Source organism: Pangasianodon hypophthalmus, chromosome 13 (assembly GCF_027358585.1).
Source record: "Pangasianodon hypophthalmus isolate fPanHyp1 chromosome 13, fPanHyp1.pri, whole genome shotgun sequence".
In the NCBI taxonomy this organism is placed as follows: Eukaryota; Metazoa; Chordata; class Actinopteri; order Siluriformes; family Pangasiidae; genus Pangasianodon; species Pangasianodon hypophthalmus.
Genome location: NC_069722.1, coordinates 8,318,959 through 8,335,790, shown reverse-complemented (window position 1 = coordinate 8,335,790; position 16,832 = coordinate 8,318,959). Strand labels below are relative to the sequence as shown.

The following is a 16,832-nucleotide window of genomic DNA, read 5'->3' as shown; positions in this document are numbered from 1 at the left end:
CTCTCTCTTTTGTTTCTCTCGAAGTTAATAAGACAAAAAAAATGTAGCTTGACATGTTACACAGAAACTGGAAAGTGCAAAGTCGCCTGTCCTGAAGACAGCTGTGGAGGAAAATTTACTGACTGTTACAAAGCGCCAGCATTCGAGACTTCTTTAAAAACTTCACCATATCATTGATTAAACAATTTTCTTTGTTACATAATAACATGTTGTGTGTCCACCATGAAAGTCCCGGTGAAGTAGCTATGACTATAGAAACAATATTGTTTTAAAGTGCAAGCATTAACCTGTGATTTGCCTTGCAGCTGGAACTACTGTAAAAGCTGTCATTAAAGATAATTATTAAACACCAATCAGATTCAACAATTATAAATATAATTGTCTGTTAAACTCTACTCCTGTGTGAAAAAAAAATCTGATGTTCAATTGAAATGAGTCTTACTGTGTAGTTTCCTGATATCCTGTATCCTGTAATCAAATATTACATACAGCTAGCAAACCGTTGTTAGATGACTATAGTTTTTGATTAGCTAGCTCATGATAAGTAAGTTGGCTATCTATTAGATAGCGAAGGATAAATAAATTGGCTAGCTTTCTAGCATGAAACACCTCACCAACTTAGCTAGCAAGTCAGCTAAAGGGTTGGTGAAGTAGCTAACTCTAATGTTATGTAAAAGATTGTTAGTTCGTAAATTTCTTCAAAGTCTTTCTGAATGTGATAGGTAGCTAATGTTACACAATAGCATACTTTCATTTTGAAAGAGTAAATTACTTTGCCTAAGCAAGGATTTTGTGTTGCTGCTAGATATTACAAAAAAAAATATATGTTGGTGACAGAAAAAAGACTGCTAAAATGAGGCTAATAATTGTGTAAAGTGGCCACACTGTCAGTTTATTTTTCACCAACTGGAGGTTTGGTATGGTCTTCCAAAAATACAGCATTAATATTGCACATTCTTGCAGCATTATTTTCAGATATAATTAGAAAGTCAATAAATTATTCACAAGGTCTATGTCAGTAGCTTTGTCAGTGGCTAAAGAGGATTTTGCAGGGGGCATCTGTAGTGGCTCTGGTAAAGAAGTTTAAGGGAAGAATAGTTTTAACTATTTTAGAATAGGTAACTCACTTTGAGGAATTCAGCAGGGTTGCCAGGTCCATGGTTTCCCTGTGTAATTGGGCTTCTTTTCACAGGCTCCTTCTGTTTTGGTTTTTTTTTCTTCTTTTTTTTAGGCTTTGCATACCATTAAAAATGTGTTGTAATCCAAATAAGCTCTTTTTTTTTAAATGTATTTAAATCAAACAGTAAATGCATAGTTTACAATATTTGTGGTTTGTGGTTATGATTCAAATGTACTGAATTAATTGGTAAAATGGTGAATAAGTAAAAATAAGCTATTGTAACTATGGTAAATGCATATAAATAAAGAAAAAAAGCATATAAAAAACTACACTACATAGTGTATGTATGTGCTTGTCCTGTGTCAGCGAACTATTCTGTTCATAACAATATACCGTATGTAATGATATAGGACCATTTAAAGATGACGTTTAGGAAAACTGCATGAATTTATGGCTGCTTTATTAAAAACACTGTACATTTTTACAATACATTTGGCAACGGTAGTCATGATTTTGAGTTTAATATAGAATTTGTCTCAGTTTCAGTTACGGGATAATATCACATGGATACCTAAGAACTGCTTTGCATACTGAAGATTCTTCAGCTAAATTAGTACTGTTTGACTTTATAGTATACAGCTGTATATGCATAATGATTTATAATCCCATTATCCAGTATCATCCAGAGGATGGGTTCCCTTTTGAGTCTGGTTCCTCTCAATGTTTCTTCCTCAGGGAGTTTTTCCTTGCCACTGTCATCTCTGGCTCACTCATTAGGAATCTAAATCTTCTGAGTCTAATTTCTGTAAAGTTGCTTTGGAACATTGTCTATTGTTAAAAGCCCTATATGGATAAAATTGAAGTAAATTAAAGTTTGGGAGGTTCTGATTGACCATGAGGCTTGTTTTGGGGTTTGAAAGGGTCACTAGGACCTACACCTGGCATCTTGCACAAACCCATGTGTGTTTCCAAGTCTTGTTCTGATGCACTGCAAATGTTTTCCCTTCTCTAACACACCCACACCCTTGTTCATAAGCTCATGAGCTGAGTGAAATATGTTAGAAAGGGAAAAATTCTACAATGTGCAGTGCAAGTGGACTCCAGCAGCAAGACTGGTTTTGTCTGGTAAACACACACTCAGAACTTCATCCATCTCCTATTTTTTTGTCTGTAAGACGTATTTATGTTTAATGATCATAGTCAAAAGAATAATCGTTGCAAGAAGGTAGTCAGTCTGCCAATTAGCAGGTGAATACTTCTGATGTGAAAAAGCCTAAAGCAAAGTCCCAGAACCACCAAACTCCTCCACCCAAAACAATCACACACACACCTTTGTACATGTAATTCATAGATACATCCTTCTCTGTATATCTCTCTGGCTTTGACGTTGAATATTTCCACAGGTTTGTTACTCCTGAAGAGCACTTCATCACTATGACATGGACTGAAACTGTTTTTTTTTTCTGTTCTAAAACTGGCGCCCTCAAGACATTTGTATTTCAGCCAAGTAAAAACAGATTTCACAACTGACATTGAGGACAAAAGTCATGAGATACTGACCTCTACAGAATTAAACAATGTAAAAAAAAAATAGCCAGCTGCCATGTTCAACAGACACCTCGGCCAAAATAAGTACTTAAACTCTCCATACCATTGGTGTGAACATGTCTATGCACATTATACAGCAAGTTTTTTTTTCTAGTTGGAATACTGTGAAAGCCCCTTCTCATGATAAAGATGGAAGGTGGAAGTCAATACTGATGGCCTACAATCAAATTGTAATGGTCAGCCTGGTTCATTAGCTAATGCCATTGAAGTATTGAAGTAAAAGATGGACAGCTAGTTCATTTTTGCATCACCTTTACATATTGCCTCTTCATATTTTTCACAGTCAGACACACTGCATTCCAATAGCAATTTGTAAGACAATTGTTATATCTTCAATGAAGAAAAAATGTATCTTCTTCCAAGAGCAATGTGATTACAGTAAGCGCTATGCCACTAGTCATTCGGACTGGTTGATTGCAGAAGGGATTCCCCCATAGTTGTATGACACATATCTGTAATATATGCTGGGTAGTACAGGTTGGAAGGCTGGTACAGCGGCCTGAGCTTGGGTTACTGTCTGTAAGGAGTTTTGAATATTCTCTCCATGTCCATGTGGGTTTTCTCGGGGTTCTCTGGTTTTCTCCTACCTCCCAAAAACATGCCATGGTTACACTAATTTACCCCAGGTGCCCTTCAGTGAACTGGCATCCCAATCAGCTTGTATTCCTACCTCATATCTAGTGTTCCTGGGATAGACTCCTGATCTACCGTGACCCTGACCAAAATAAAATGACCAAGAAGATTGAATGAATGCTGGATAGTAGTGGGCTTTTTGATACTCTAAGCATAATATCATAATATCAGCCCCCAAACAAATACTCTCCACTTCTGATTTTGATTCTGATACATTTACCCACCCAACTCCCAATAAAACCTACTATTCTACTATCATGGTATTCATATCTTTATTCACTCTGAACTATCACTTAGTACAGGTACATATTCCAAACAATATAATAACTGTTATATGCAGAATGCTTCTCTAACTGCTAATTAAACCATTACTCATAAAGAAATAGCTATTTTAATATGCCTTGTCAGGTCCAAGATTGCATTTGGTATAAATTCACAGAGAAACAGAATTGAGTCAGTCTGACTGCACCATACAAACCAATAAACCCCTTCATTGGTGTTGTTTGATTAGCTAGGGAAAAATGCCTGATTCTTATTTGAAACAGGCCTTCTTTAGTATTCATTTCACTAATGCACGATGTCTAAATGATTCCATGGCTTGTAAATGGAGGCTATTATGAAGCAACATCACACATGCAAATACACAAACACATCCGGGCAGGTTGTTAGCAAAACTCTATTTATACCCGGAGGTTTAAAATGCGTCACATCGACGTGAGAGCTCCGGAAGTGCCTATTTACACTGAATAACGAGGGCAACACACTGATGGTAGCCATTACATCCAAACATCTGTACATGCCATGAACAAGAAGGCTACAAGCTGCTACATAAGAGGGGGGTGTGGAATGATACGCACAACAAATACGCCCTTTCATCATGTGTCACACATAGCTACAATACCGAAAGTCCTGCTTGTGATGCCAGCTGCCCTCGAACCATGCTAGCGGGAAAAGACTTTGCCCACACTCACATAAACATATTCAGAGTTAGTGCTGACCAATTAAAGCTGAGACCAAACTGGTCTGTCTGCTTGCTTGGCATATGGACAAGGAAAACTAGGCTCTAGTGTGTTACAAAACTGTGTAGTCAGCTAAGAACACACCCAACCCATCTCTCTCTCTTCATGTATCCCACTCTCGTTCATTAATTATGAATGGGTCACTACAACATCTTACAGCTTTGGGGTTCTGACAGATCAGCACTCTCAGCTCTACAAACTAGTATTCACTTTATCACTCTGACCTACATATGACACATAGCATGCATTTATAGTGCAAGTACTCTACTTGTGTTCTACTTGTGCTCACACTTGTGTTCAAAACTTCATGCTCAAAGAAATTCACATATTTCTTGTGCTGGAATAGAAATAATTTAAAGTCATTGTTGATGTATTTTCCACTTCCTATCCAACTAAGAATAATGCTAGAACTACATATTCTAATTTCCTGGTTTGCTTCCCGCCACACTGCCAAAACAGTGAGACTAACAGCACATATAGCCATTTTTACAAGCCCTGATAATGAGTGTACATTGTAAAATGGTGTGTTAATTGCCTTTATTATTTTGATTGCAGTAGATTGCTTTCATGAGTAGAGTTAATGGGCTGACTTATGGCCTATGACCCAGCGCAACATGAACCAGAAGGATCTAGATAACCAAAGTCATTTTAACCAAAAACATTTTAACTGCTTGCATTTGCAATTGCAATTGTTTGCAATTATGTACACTTGGGCAAGTTTACTTGCAATCACATGTATCACATAAAAAAAAAGTGAGTGAAAGCTGAAAGTCCAATTATTCTGAAAAAATAAAAAAAAAAATTAAACAGGAATAGGAGGTAAGAAGCAAAAATGATAGAAAGAAAATATATTTCAACAAATTGTCTGCTAAGCTGTTAGTGTGAGTAACAATATAATTGGTATCAAAGCTCAGTATTAAGGGCTGTCACTCTGGGGGAACCCTTAAAGGTTCCATGTAGAACCATAGAGTGTTTCCTTATCAGAAAAGAAAAATATTTTGTTAGCTAAGAACCCTTAATTATCCAATGATAACTGGGGACTGCCCACACCTATATTGATGTGAAATTACTTTTTGAGTTTGAGAATAGCTAAAATTGCCCTGGCTAGGTGTAGCTTTACAACATCATGCTGGAAAACTAATAAAAAAAATTTAGAAAATGGTTTGATGCAATATAGGACCATTTGTGTTAAGCATTACATTTATTTAAAATTTTTAAATTTTAAATTTTCTTACTATTTAGGTGTGAACGAGTGTGTGAATGTGGTGCATGGCGCCCTGCACTAGAGTAACATCCCATCTAGAGTGTATTCCCACATCAAGCCAAGTGATCCTGGAATAGACTATGGATTCACCATGAACCTGAGCAGGATTAAGCATTTACTGGAAACGAACATATGGATTAATGAAAACTCTCCCTCTCTTATTCGCTTACATGAATAAAATACGTATCAGGCAAACATCCCGGGTCACAGTTTTATCTCTCACCTGTCTGTAAATGCCTCATTAAATAAAGGTGCTTTTGCCAAATTCTCACCATTACCAGTCAGCTGGAGTTCCAGACTGTAAGACCTTGTTGGTGTGAAAGAGCTGCGGTACTGAACACCTTCATTTCCACTTCATTAGGTGAGTACAAAGTGTGACTGTAAACACAGACTCAAGCACAACTGGGAGGAGGTTTTGTTCAGTCTTTAGACGAGTGAAATGTGCCAATAATGATATGTGCTTAGGGAACATTGAGTGTCTGCTTAGGGAACAGAGTGAGAGAGACAGGGAGAGAGAGACAGAGAGTGGACAGATAAATTTTTTATTATCTGCTGATAGTTGCGGGAGGACAGGGCATGTGTGTATGTGTCTATGCATGTGAAAGAAAGCCTGGATTTTTTATAACCAACTACCTTTTCTGTAATATTAATGCATCACCTCGATCTTTCAAAATACCAAGATTACCATTTATATTGCTTTCCATATGTGTCTCACTCATACATAGACATATACATATATGTACGTCTACATAATATATTATAGTAATATTGGATATACAGAAGGGTGAATGAAACCGACAGCTCTGTTATGCTATATGAAGAATTTTGCTGTCCCCTTGGAGGGAAGTCTCTAACTGAGACTAATCTATCAGTGATCTAACTGCTGAAACATTTCTATCCTGATGTTATGGCCTTCACAATCACCAGGTTTCAACCCATTGAACACCTATGGCAGATTTTGGAGTAATCAGTTAGCATTCTTCATCACCATTATCAAAACACCAACTGAGGGAATATCTTTTGGAAGAATGATGTTCATTGCTCCAGTACAGTTCCAGAGGATTGTAGAATCTATGCCAACACACACTGAAGCTGTTCTAGCAGCTCATAGTGGCCCAACATATTATTATTCAATTCAATTATGTTTATAAAACATTTGTAACAATAGACATTGTCACAAAGCAGCTTTACAGAAATCAGGATATACTGTAGATCTAGATCCCTAATGAGCAAGGCAGAGGTAACATTAGCAAAGAAAAACTCCCTGAGAAGACATGAGGAAGGAACCTTGTGAGGAACCAGACAGGTGATCCCAAAATAGTGCACTTATAAATCATTACTCTTATATTATAAAATTAAAACAGTATGAAATGTGTTGGAAGAATGTTTAGTATGAGCATCTATGATTACAACAGCATGTCTTACAACTATTTTTTGGGGAAGAGCAACGTTTAATATTATTTAGGTAGAAAGCAAGAAGATGCAAGAGGCCTTAAAGGAAGCCTTGTTTATGGCTTCCTACATTAAGTCTGCTTTGTGAATTATCACCACTGAAACTGATATGCTCATAGGTTTGGACTTGGAATCAGTTCAGTGCATCCTAGTGTTTTAACTTTTAATATAAGTTCTGATGACCTGTGGTTGTTATACCATTTGAATAAAAACTAGTTAACTAGTTTTACAACTCATATGTAACTATAATTTCCATCTCATGCACAGACGGCATCTTAGATTGCCATGCAAGCAGAATGGTTAGCCTGGATTTAACTAAAAAACACTACAGCTGCAGATAAAAATGTTAGCGCTAGGTAATTTATCCCAAGTCTTCTGTCTAAGTCTGTATTCACACTAGTATAGAGCGCTTTTGAATAGAGCGTGTTGCCTGGATCACTTTTATGCTGCTAAAAAAAGTGTCTCACATATTGTAACCATAACAACACCGTTGTCACTGAGTTCTATGATAAGTATAGCATATTCACGTCATGCCAGGATTACGGTAATTACAAGCTTCCGAGTTGCAAAGCGTTCACGTGTTTGTCTCATAACTTATAATTACCAGTTGGGTAGCCGGAATTTTCTGACAGTGTTCGGACTTGACAATGTGTGACATCTCATTACATGATGGAAAAAAGGGCAATGACTTCAACACTTAAGTGCAATGGAGAGTCAGGAAGTGACTCTGTTTAACTCTGTACATACGCTGTCTAAGACTAACTTCTGAGGAGATGAGAAGTGAGCACAAGGACGTTTAAAAGATGTGCAAAAAGTCTTTGATGATTTGACCAAAGTTAAAATTTTAAAATATGTCTTCTATACAAGCTGTCAAACTTAATATGGACCAGTGGTTACCAGTGTTACCAGTGGTTTGCATCTTGAGGTGAACCATCTGTATTTACGTTCATGAAGGCGTCTCTTGATTGTAGACGTTGAATGCAACCCTAAACGATGAATGCAATATTTTTGTTAAACCTCTTGAATTAAAACTGAAACTCTACACTAAAATCACATCTTGATTGCTTCATTTCAAATCCATTGTGCTGGGGTACAGAGGCAAAATTACGAAAATTGTGTCACTGTCCAAATACTTCTGGACCTGACTGTATACTGTATATTTGGGGGAAGATCCAGGTCTGACCAAAACTAGACCACTAATATCTTTTTATAACCCAATTTAAGCCATACTGGCCCAGCGTTGGATGTCATTACAGCTAAGAGAAAGGAGTTCCCTTTTCATGTAGCCATGACTCTCAGAGAAATATTTAAATGCCTTTTTACTAAAAGTACAAAAAAGATGTCTGCCTGGAATCACACTAATGGCATGTTATTGACCCATTCACCGAAGAGCCAAGGAACTTGGGAAAACATTAGCTAAGCCTAACTAACAAAAGCTTTATTCCTCATCTCTAATGTCAGCCAGCATGATAATAACTCTGAGGAACCAAAATAGCTGCCTTGGTAAATACAAAGTATACGCAGCAGATAGTTTACGATGATAACTATCAAGACTCATTCTTGCTGTCACATCTGTTAAAGTATAGCTCTGTTAGGAATTTAGATCAACCCCTTGAAGCTATCTGATGCTAAAGCCTTATGACTTTACAAATACAGAATATCCTGAGGAAAAATGTTCTTATTATTAATGTTTAGAATAAAAATGTAATCATATTATGGATTGGGTATTAGGAGAAGTGTCTCCACCCCAAAGCTGAAAGCTCCACCACTTGAGATGGTCATATTTCTTTCTTCGCATGAATCACTCCACACCCATTGTGCTGCAAAAAAAAAACAAGTGAGCTGTCTTGGGACTGCTATTCAAAGCCTTTGTGCTGTTTTTATCTTATTCATCGATCCAATTGTTTCAGGTGCACAGAGAGGCCTATTTAGTCCCTGGCCCTTCTCTTTGCATTACATCAGGAATTTATTACAGAAGAGGACAAAGGGAAGATTTCTTTTTTATGACAGTGAGTAAATATAGAAGAACATGCCCAAACTACTTGACACTGACTTCACAGTAAATGTGTCAGCAGTTTCTATAGAAAGCATCCCAACTCACCAGCGTTGGTTTTATCTTTCCAAGCATTGTATCAAATAAACAACACAAAAACAGAGCTTAAGGCATCAGGGATCAGGTAGGAGAGGACACAGTGCACTACCCAGAAAAATGCTCCTAATGAAAGTAATCAGACACCACGTATGCTGTTAACTGCAGCCTCACACACACATCAAAGAGGCTGCATGAAGCCACATAATGACTGCCTTTCTCCCTGTGTGTGTGTGTGTGTGTGTGTGTGTGTGTGTGCGTGTGTGTGTGTGTGTGTGTGAGTGTGTGTGTGTGCAGTATGTACTTACTGTCAAGGCACTGGCCACACTCAGTTTGCGTATCTCCACACGGGGTGATTACCCCTTCCCCCGGTGGACACTGTATGCAGCAATCGCCGCTGCTGGTGTATTGACCAGACTCACATGCCTCGTCCACAGGAAATTCTAGTGTAGAGCCACACACTACTGCCACCTATGGAGACACAAACACACACACACACACAAACACACACACAGTGTTTATCATTTCATCACATTGATTCAATCAAGCTCTTCTCATTTTGCTTAATGTCAGCACCACTGATAGAATTGACTAACATAGATATTTAAAGGAATATCTGTCTCCACTGTACGTATCTCATATACCAGCATATGTGTGATTACCACAAACAAGATTTTGACTCATAGATTTTGACAAGATTTTCCTCCAGTATGGAGGAAAGAACAGAAAATTCCAAAGGCACTTATACAGTGGACGTCTATAGGCAGCTGTTGAATTCCATCAATAAACTTTCAAAATATGAAGTTATGTAATGCAGATTTAAAACCACAATTTTTACACTGTTCATATTAGCAAGCAACAAGTCACAGGCATTGCTTGTATTTTCTCTCTTGTGGGCATGTATTGACCCCTACTGTTGTCGCCTGTGGCCATGCACTGTCCAGCATTTTATTTTAGTTCTGATGAATGACTGTAGTAGTTACTGTATATATAGATTCAAAATCTAACTAGTTACACACAAAAGAAAATATGCACTAATCAGAGTAAAAACTGGTTGTTGGATTTATGTTATATGCTAGGCTTCATGCTAGCTTCATTGACAGATTAGCAGAGCAAGCAAACTGAACTAGCTCTATACATTCCGAGCTCCCAACAATCTCTGCTACTTCCTTCCAAGGTCTTTTTTTTCTTCATAATGTCTCTATTTGCAGGTAGGAGTTGTGAGTGGGAAACAGAAGAAACTTTGGACCACATGAATTGGTTAAAAGATTGGTTTAATGAAAATCGCAATTCTTTTTTTCCCCAATTTGGTCAATGCCAATTCTCACCAATTAGCCAACTACCCTATCATACAGCATACCAATCAGGCAGGGTGAAGGCTACACTGTGCTTCCTCCAAGACATGTGGAGCCAGTCAACCACATCTTTTCAAGCTGATGATCATAGGACACTCAGAGGAAAGCGCTGTCTACCCTCTTCCACATACTCAAGCTTACAGACAGCTGTGATTGGCTAGTGCGACTGTGATTGACAGAAGAGAGACTGTGTGCCATCCCTCCAACCCAGCGAGCACTGCCAATTTTCTCTCTTGTCTTCTGGCCATTTATGGCTGTTACATCAGATGATAGATTGAACACTTTCCTGCTGCACCACTCAGGAGCTATGTCGCACCATCACAGCTGTGTGTTTCACATGTACATAGGAAATGACAGGTCATGTGTCACTTTGTTGCTCGCTAGTGTGAAAATAGGGTTAAGATCTTAGGATGAAGCACCAAAACTTTTCCCAAAGCTGTTTTCTTTATGTAGTTTTATCCAACTTTCCAACTCAAGCAGTATAGTAAAAGGTACTTCCAGCTACACACACTTTTTCTCTCTAAGGTGTCTATGTGTGATCGGGTGGAAACTGAGGCACTCCATTTGCTCCATTAGAAAGCACAATGTTTTTTCCCTCTAAAAAAGTAATTCTCTCTCTTACAGAACATTTTACATATTTATATATTTTGCTTACATTTACATTTTTTTACTTAATATCTAAATCTTTGAGTGAAGAATTCATGAAAACATTCTACAAAAATCTGCATTTCAAATAAATATTTATTGTTTGTTGTTCAAGTTTAACAATTGCCTTTAGACTTCCATTACAAGCATATTGTGCATAAACTGGTTTCCTTTCCTTACTCAGTACAGTAAAGTACAGTACAGGAAAACATAGAAGTTACTCTCTGTGGTGACTGCAAATATGCTACAGATGTGGTGACGGGAGCAATGAAGTATTCCTTTAACTTGTACTTATTGATGTGATTTATCTCAAGGCTTTTATTACACATCAGAGGTAATAAGAGGACAGCATTAAAAAGACATCGCACTTTAACACACAAATACGTAAAAGTAAGCACCCATGGCCTCTCATTTTGCAGAAACACCCTAACTCCTCCACAGAATAAGTGGACTGTAAGTCCTTTCACTCCTTTGAGGGAACAGAGGCTTTTAAGAGCCGAAATGGAGCCCATGGAGTGGACTTTACTGCAACACTCGGTCCATAAATCAGGGTGTGTGCAGGAGGGATGGTACACAGTTTTGCTCGCAGCTGTTTCCGCTGCACTGGTCAGAGAATGCAGCCTTAATAGGCCACACACTGATACTTTCTACATGTATATGATTATAGTCCCCAAGACCATTCTTAACCCAGCTGTTAGCACATACACGTGAAAATGATCGTCCAGTGACTTGAATATTTTTGTAAATCCAACATAATCGCTCAGAAACACTCTCCTCAATTAGAGCAATTCCAGGACTGAGAAGCTCCTCAGAATGTGTGTGTGTGTGTGTGTGCGTGTGTGTGTGTCTAACACCTCAACTCTTTTAGTTAAAGTCCAGCGTTTGCTCAAGACAACTGTGCACAGTGTGTGTTCATGATTGACAGTTAAGATTGTGTCCACCAACCAGGTGCTGGATGATTGAGGGCACTCCACACACACACATGCTTTCATTTACACACACAATCCTAAGGTTTAACAAAAAAAAAGTACAAATACACATTTACATTTTTCTGAACTTTCCTTTTAGCTTTGCTTGAATTTTTTAATTGATTCATATTACTCCCTCCTTCTTATTCTTTGAAGATATACCCATCTACTGTATGTGCGTATTTACATACATATGGAAAATATATAAAGTGATACTCATATAAACACAAACTGCCTTTGATGCAAACAAAATATCTCCCTGGCATGAGAACCAAGGCTGATTGCATAAGAACCGGAATAAGGAAGCAATTATCAACACCATATGAGAGAGAAAAGCTTCTATAATTTAGACTTTTCTGCCATCAAAAATGTTTTGTTACATTCTCTCTCTCTCTCTCTCTCTCTTTCTCTCTCTCTCTCTCTCTTTCTCAGCTCTTTTTGAATGCATGCACCTCACCACTCTCAGACTTCTCTCTCTCCCTCCCTTCTCTTGCCCCCACACTCCTCTTCCCACCCCCACTTTCTTTCAGAAGCAGATGCCCAGGCACAGGGACCAATTTAGCACCCTCATTTACTCTCTTCTTTGCCCCCCTCTTTTCCTGCTTCTCTCTTCTTAATTTGATTCAGTTAAGTTCACTTCAGTTCAGTTGCTGACAAGCCCTTGTTTTGTTACATATCTTCCCAATCTTTGTCTAATGTATGTATGACTAATCAAGCACATATTCTTCTGTATCTTGCCATTGTCTGTCTCTCTTTGTGTCAGAACACACACATTGTTTTACTGTCTTAAGAGTCTTTTATTGACTTTGAGTTACAGTATCTCAGTGATGCTCTGCTTACACCTAAACCTAATGCCTAACTTTCACTTCAGCACCCTAAAGACTGATCACTGGGCTGATTTGGGTTTTCAAATAAATGCTGTGTTTAAATAAGCATGCAAATATATAGAATTCATCACTTTTCTTATGGAATGCAGCCAAATGCCTTCATAGATACATTTCCATGCATTAATGCATTTGGTTCTGACTAAGGGTGAAAAACCTGCAAATGCATGGTGTGAGTACTGCGCTAAACAATGAGAGTGTATCAATACCCTTTGCTGATCAACTCTATCCTGCCAAGCTGTCCATTTTGCAGTAAAGCCCACCACACACACACACACACACACACACTTCCACCCGTGGGGACTTCTTCAGTTACACCATGTAAGATCAGGTTTTGCTGATCCAGAGCTGAGCACACTACAGCTTTTTAAATTGTGAATGACTGAATAAAAACCAATCCAACTCTGCACAAGAGTTTCAGAGCCACTTTTATCCGTTTCTGAGTGCACATGATGTACAAAGAGTGATACACACTTTCACGCACCTGAAGCAGCACACTTAACACTTTGGAAGGGAAAAACGTGAAAACATGTGCCTGTTAACGACTTAGGATCACTTCATTAGATGGGTTATAAACTGATGAAACAGGTCTCAGAATATATTCGTGTCTCAGAAGAGGCAGAGAGGGTCATGTGGAGCGCGCGCGCCACGCGGGGAATCAGCGCGCGCGCCGCGTGGTTCAAATCCGTGCGCTGGTTTCTGTTAAGAGTGACAGCTCTACAATCCCAGAGCATCCTGCTAATGTTAAATATCACCACCCTCCGCACACATCCCTACTGTACCCCAATGAACAGCACTGGCATTGAGCACAACGACGTGTAAACCATCTTTACGCAGGAAAAAAAAAGAAAGAAAGAAACGACTTGTCTGGTAGGAGAGTCTACAAGACCTCCAACTTAATATGGACCCAGAAAGCATGCTGAGGCACCAGGACCAACTCAGTATAAAACTAAAAACATATCAAGGTCTTTTGGTCAGTCTTAAGTGAGTTGTGAGAATGGATTAATTCCTTGTTTTGGGGGTTTTGTTTCTTATGATCTGACTATAAAATGGGATTAAAGCACCTGTCCCCAGAGCCATGGTCCCATTTACAGTGCTTGTTTACTTTCCCTGGATGGACATGATTTTGGTGTTGTGTGTGTGTGTGTGTGTGTGTGATCCAGATGAATATAAGTGTTAAATTAAGTGTACATGAATTATTGCTATGGGAAGAAAAAACGGCTTCTGTGGTCGGATAGTCTACAAGACATCAAATGAAGTATGGAGCAAAAAAGCATGCTTAGACTCCAGGTCCAACTCAAAGTGAATCAATTTTTAAAACATGGCTGTCCATTTTAAGTGTTAAATGTAAGAAGCGATTAATATATATATATATATATATATATATATATATTTTTTTTTTTTTGCCATTGGGATTAAAGCACCTGTCGCCAGAGCCATGGTCCCATATAAAGTGCTTGTTGACTTTCCCGGGATGAACATGATTTCTTTCATCCAGACAGTTTTATGTTAGCAAAAACAATTTACTTAATTATTTCTACCTAAGTATTTTTTAAACAAAGAAGGAAAGAAGGTTGGTTTAAAAAGAAACAGTACCTGTTCTTGGGATTACGCAATAATGTGTCAGCACACTAAAACGAGTGAAGAAATCGTGGGAATACATGGTATGGAAGAACAAGTTCTTCAGCGTGTTTATTAACGCAGCAGATCTGCAAAGCCTGAAATGTGCAGCTCCCTGAGGGCTGAACTCTGCTTCCTCTGTTCATCTGCACTTACTGCTGGTGCATCACTGGAAAGCAACGCAGATCTGAGCTCGAGGTTGGAAAAGTTAAAGCTGTACTGTGTGTGTGTGTGTGTGTGTGTGTGTGTGTGCATGAGTTTTCCCTAATGCTCAGATAATACATAGTACATGCATCCATCCATACTGTGTTAATCCATCCATTCCAAGAACCAGTGAAAGGTTCGTCACTTGCACTCCTCGCCTATAAAATGTTCCCTTTATCATTTTTTCGCTCTAGTTATGGGATAAACAGCCTCAGGGTTTGCAGACCAGCCTGAAGACAGAAAGACAGACCTGTCCATTAAGCAAACTCACGGATGCTGTTGCTGTCATGTGCTGCAAGCTGGAAAACACTTTAACTGCATCCCGTCGTGCGCATCGCGCTGCAAGTGTCCCGGTACTTACCGCCGCGCACAACACCATCCACGTTAGAGTGTCCATGACTGAAAATCTTCTCCTCCTGCCTCGTTCCTCTCTGAAGGCGCAGCAGCTAGCGGTCACCGAGGCGTGAGCAGCTCATAGTAAGTCCCGTGTGGAAGACGAGGCGAGCTCAGTGCCGTGCGTGGGACTTCAGCACTGGAGTGCTCTCCTCCTTCTGCGCGCGCCCGTGCGCGCTCCCGTCCTGTGTGTGTGTGTGTGTGTGTGTGTGTGTGTGTGTCCTGTCCCGCGCTGTGCTGTCCGCCAGTGCACTGCGGAGCTGAGAGACGGGCACGAGGAGCAGATAGAAGAGGAGGAGGAGGAGGAGGAAGAGGAGGAGGAGGCACGACATCACCTTCATCCTCACCTCTCTCTCTCTCTCTCTCTCTCTCTCTCGCTCTCTCACATTCAAATCTTAGATCGTAGATTCTTGCTTCTGCTTATTTTTTAGCTTATATTTCTGTTTTGGAGTGCTTGTTATTATTATTATTATTATTATTATTATTATTATTATTATGCTGCTGTCGTTGTTGTTATTGTTGTTGCTGCTGCTGTTATTATTGCTGTTGTTGTTGTTGTTGCTGGTGCTGTTATTATTGTTGTTGTTGTTGTTGCTGGTGCTGTTATTATTATTATTATTATTATTATTGTTGTTGTTGTTGTTGTTGTTGTTGCTGGTGCTGTTATTATTATTATTATTGTTGTTGTTGTTGTTGTTGTTGTTGCTCTTTTTACACCTCTTTCGATCCTTTCTTCTCTTTTTGGCGCGTGAAGTAGCCTGTTTTAGTGTCAGATTGTTTATTCTCTGATATCAGTTTTATATAGCTTATATTTTTGCTATCTTTATATCTGCCTCTCTGCATACAGATACTTCTGCTTTTTTTCGTGCTTATGACTGAATTGAACGTCAGACTATTGGCACAGGCTTTAATAATGACATCATCTAATATTCATTTCACAGCATATAATGTTTTCTCTCTTTCTCCTTATTAGATCTTAATTCATTTCTTCTGCACATAGCCTACTTTAGCGTGAGATAATATTTATTCTTGATATCACTTTCATATGCTTGATGCTATCTCTCTGTTTTCTGTCTCCTTTTACAGCTTTGTTAATGTTTATGCTTCTTTGTTCCGCTTCAGCGTTATTATATCATGAACCTTTCACAGTGCATATTATCGAAAAATGTCTAATATTTTTATATGTCTTACCACCTGTAAGTTAATACCTGGGGTAATAACTTGGGCGAATTAGAAAAAAAAAGCAGAGTGAATGAATGTAATCGGTATGACGTCACGAGACTCCTAGAAAGCGTGTGGTTTATGTGTACTAATAAAAAGTACCACTAGGGGGCGCGCAGAGGCACTGAAGCGGTGTGTGCGTGCGTGTGTGTGTCTGTGTGTGTGTGTGTGTCCTAGTACTTACATGCTCTGACATGTGTAAATACTGTATTGAAATAATTTTTTTTTTATAATACAGCCTACTGCAGTTCATTAACCCCTTCAGAGCTTGTATGCACTACATGTCATCATGTCACTGCTTTTTATTTTGTTCTGCAACATATACCAACATCTTCCCATTGCATTTGAAAAAAGAAG

The 16,832-nt window shown here is 38.7% G+C and overlaps 1 protein-coding gene across 1 annotated transcript in view; it reads right to left on the bottom strand.

The window, feature by feature from the left end:
* ngfra (nerve growth factor receptor a (TNFR superfamily, member 16)) overlaps positions 1-15,496 on the bottom strand; it is a 47,330-nt gene extending 31,834 nt beyond the window's left edge. Inside the window, exons 1-2 of the mRNA XM_026917167.3 lie at positions 15,223-15,496; positions 9,494-9,656 (exon numbers count right to left, since the gene is read on the bottom strand). Coding sequence (XP_026772968.1) covers positions 9,494-9,656; positions 15,223-15,258 — 199 coding nt within the window. The 5' untranslated portion in view covers positions 15,259-15,496. The remainder of the gene's footprint in view (positions 1-9,493; positions 9,657-15,222) is intronic.
* Between the last annotated feature and the right edge of the window lie 1,336 nt (positions 15,497-16,832).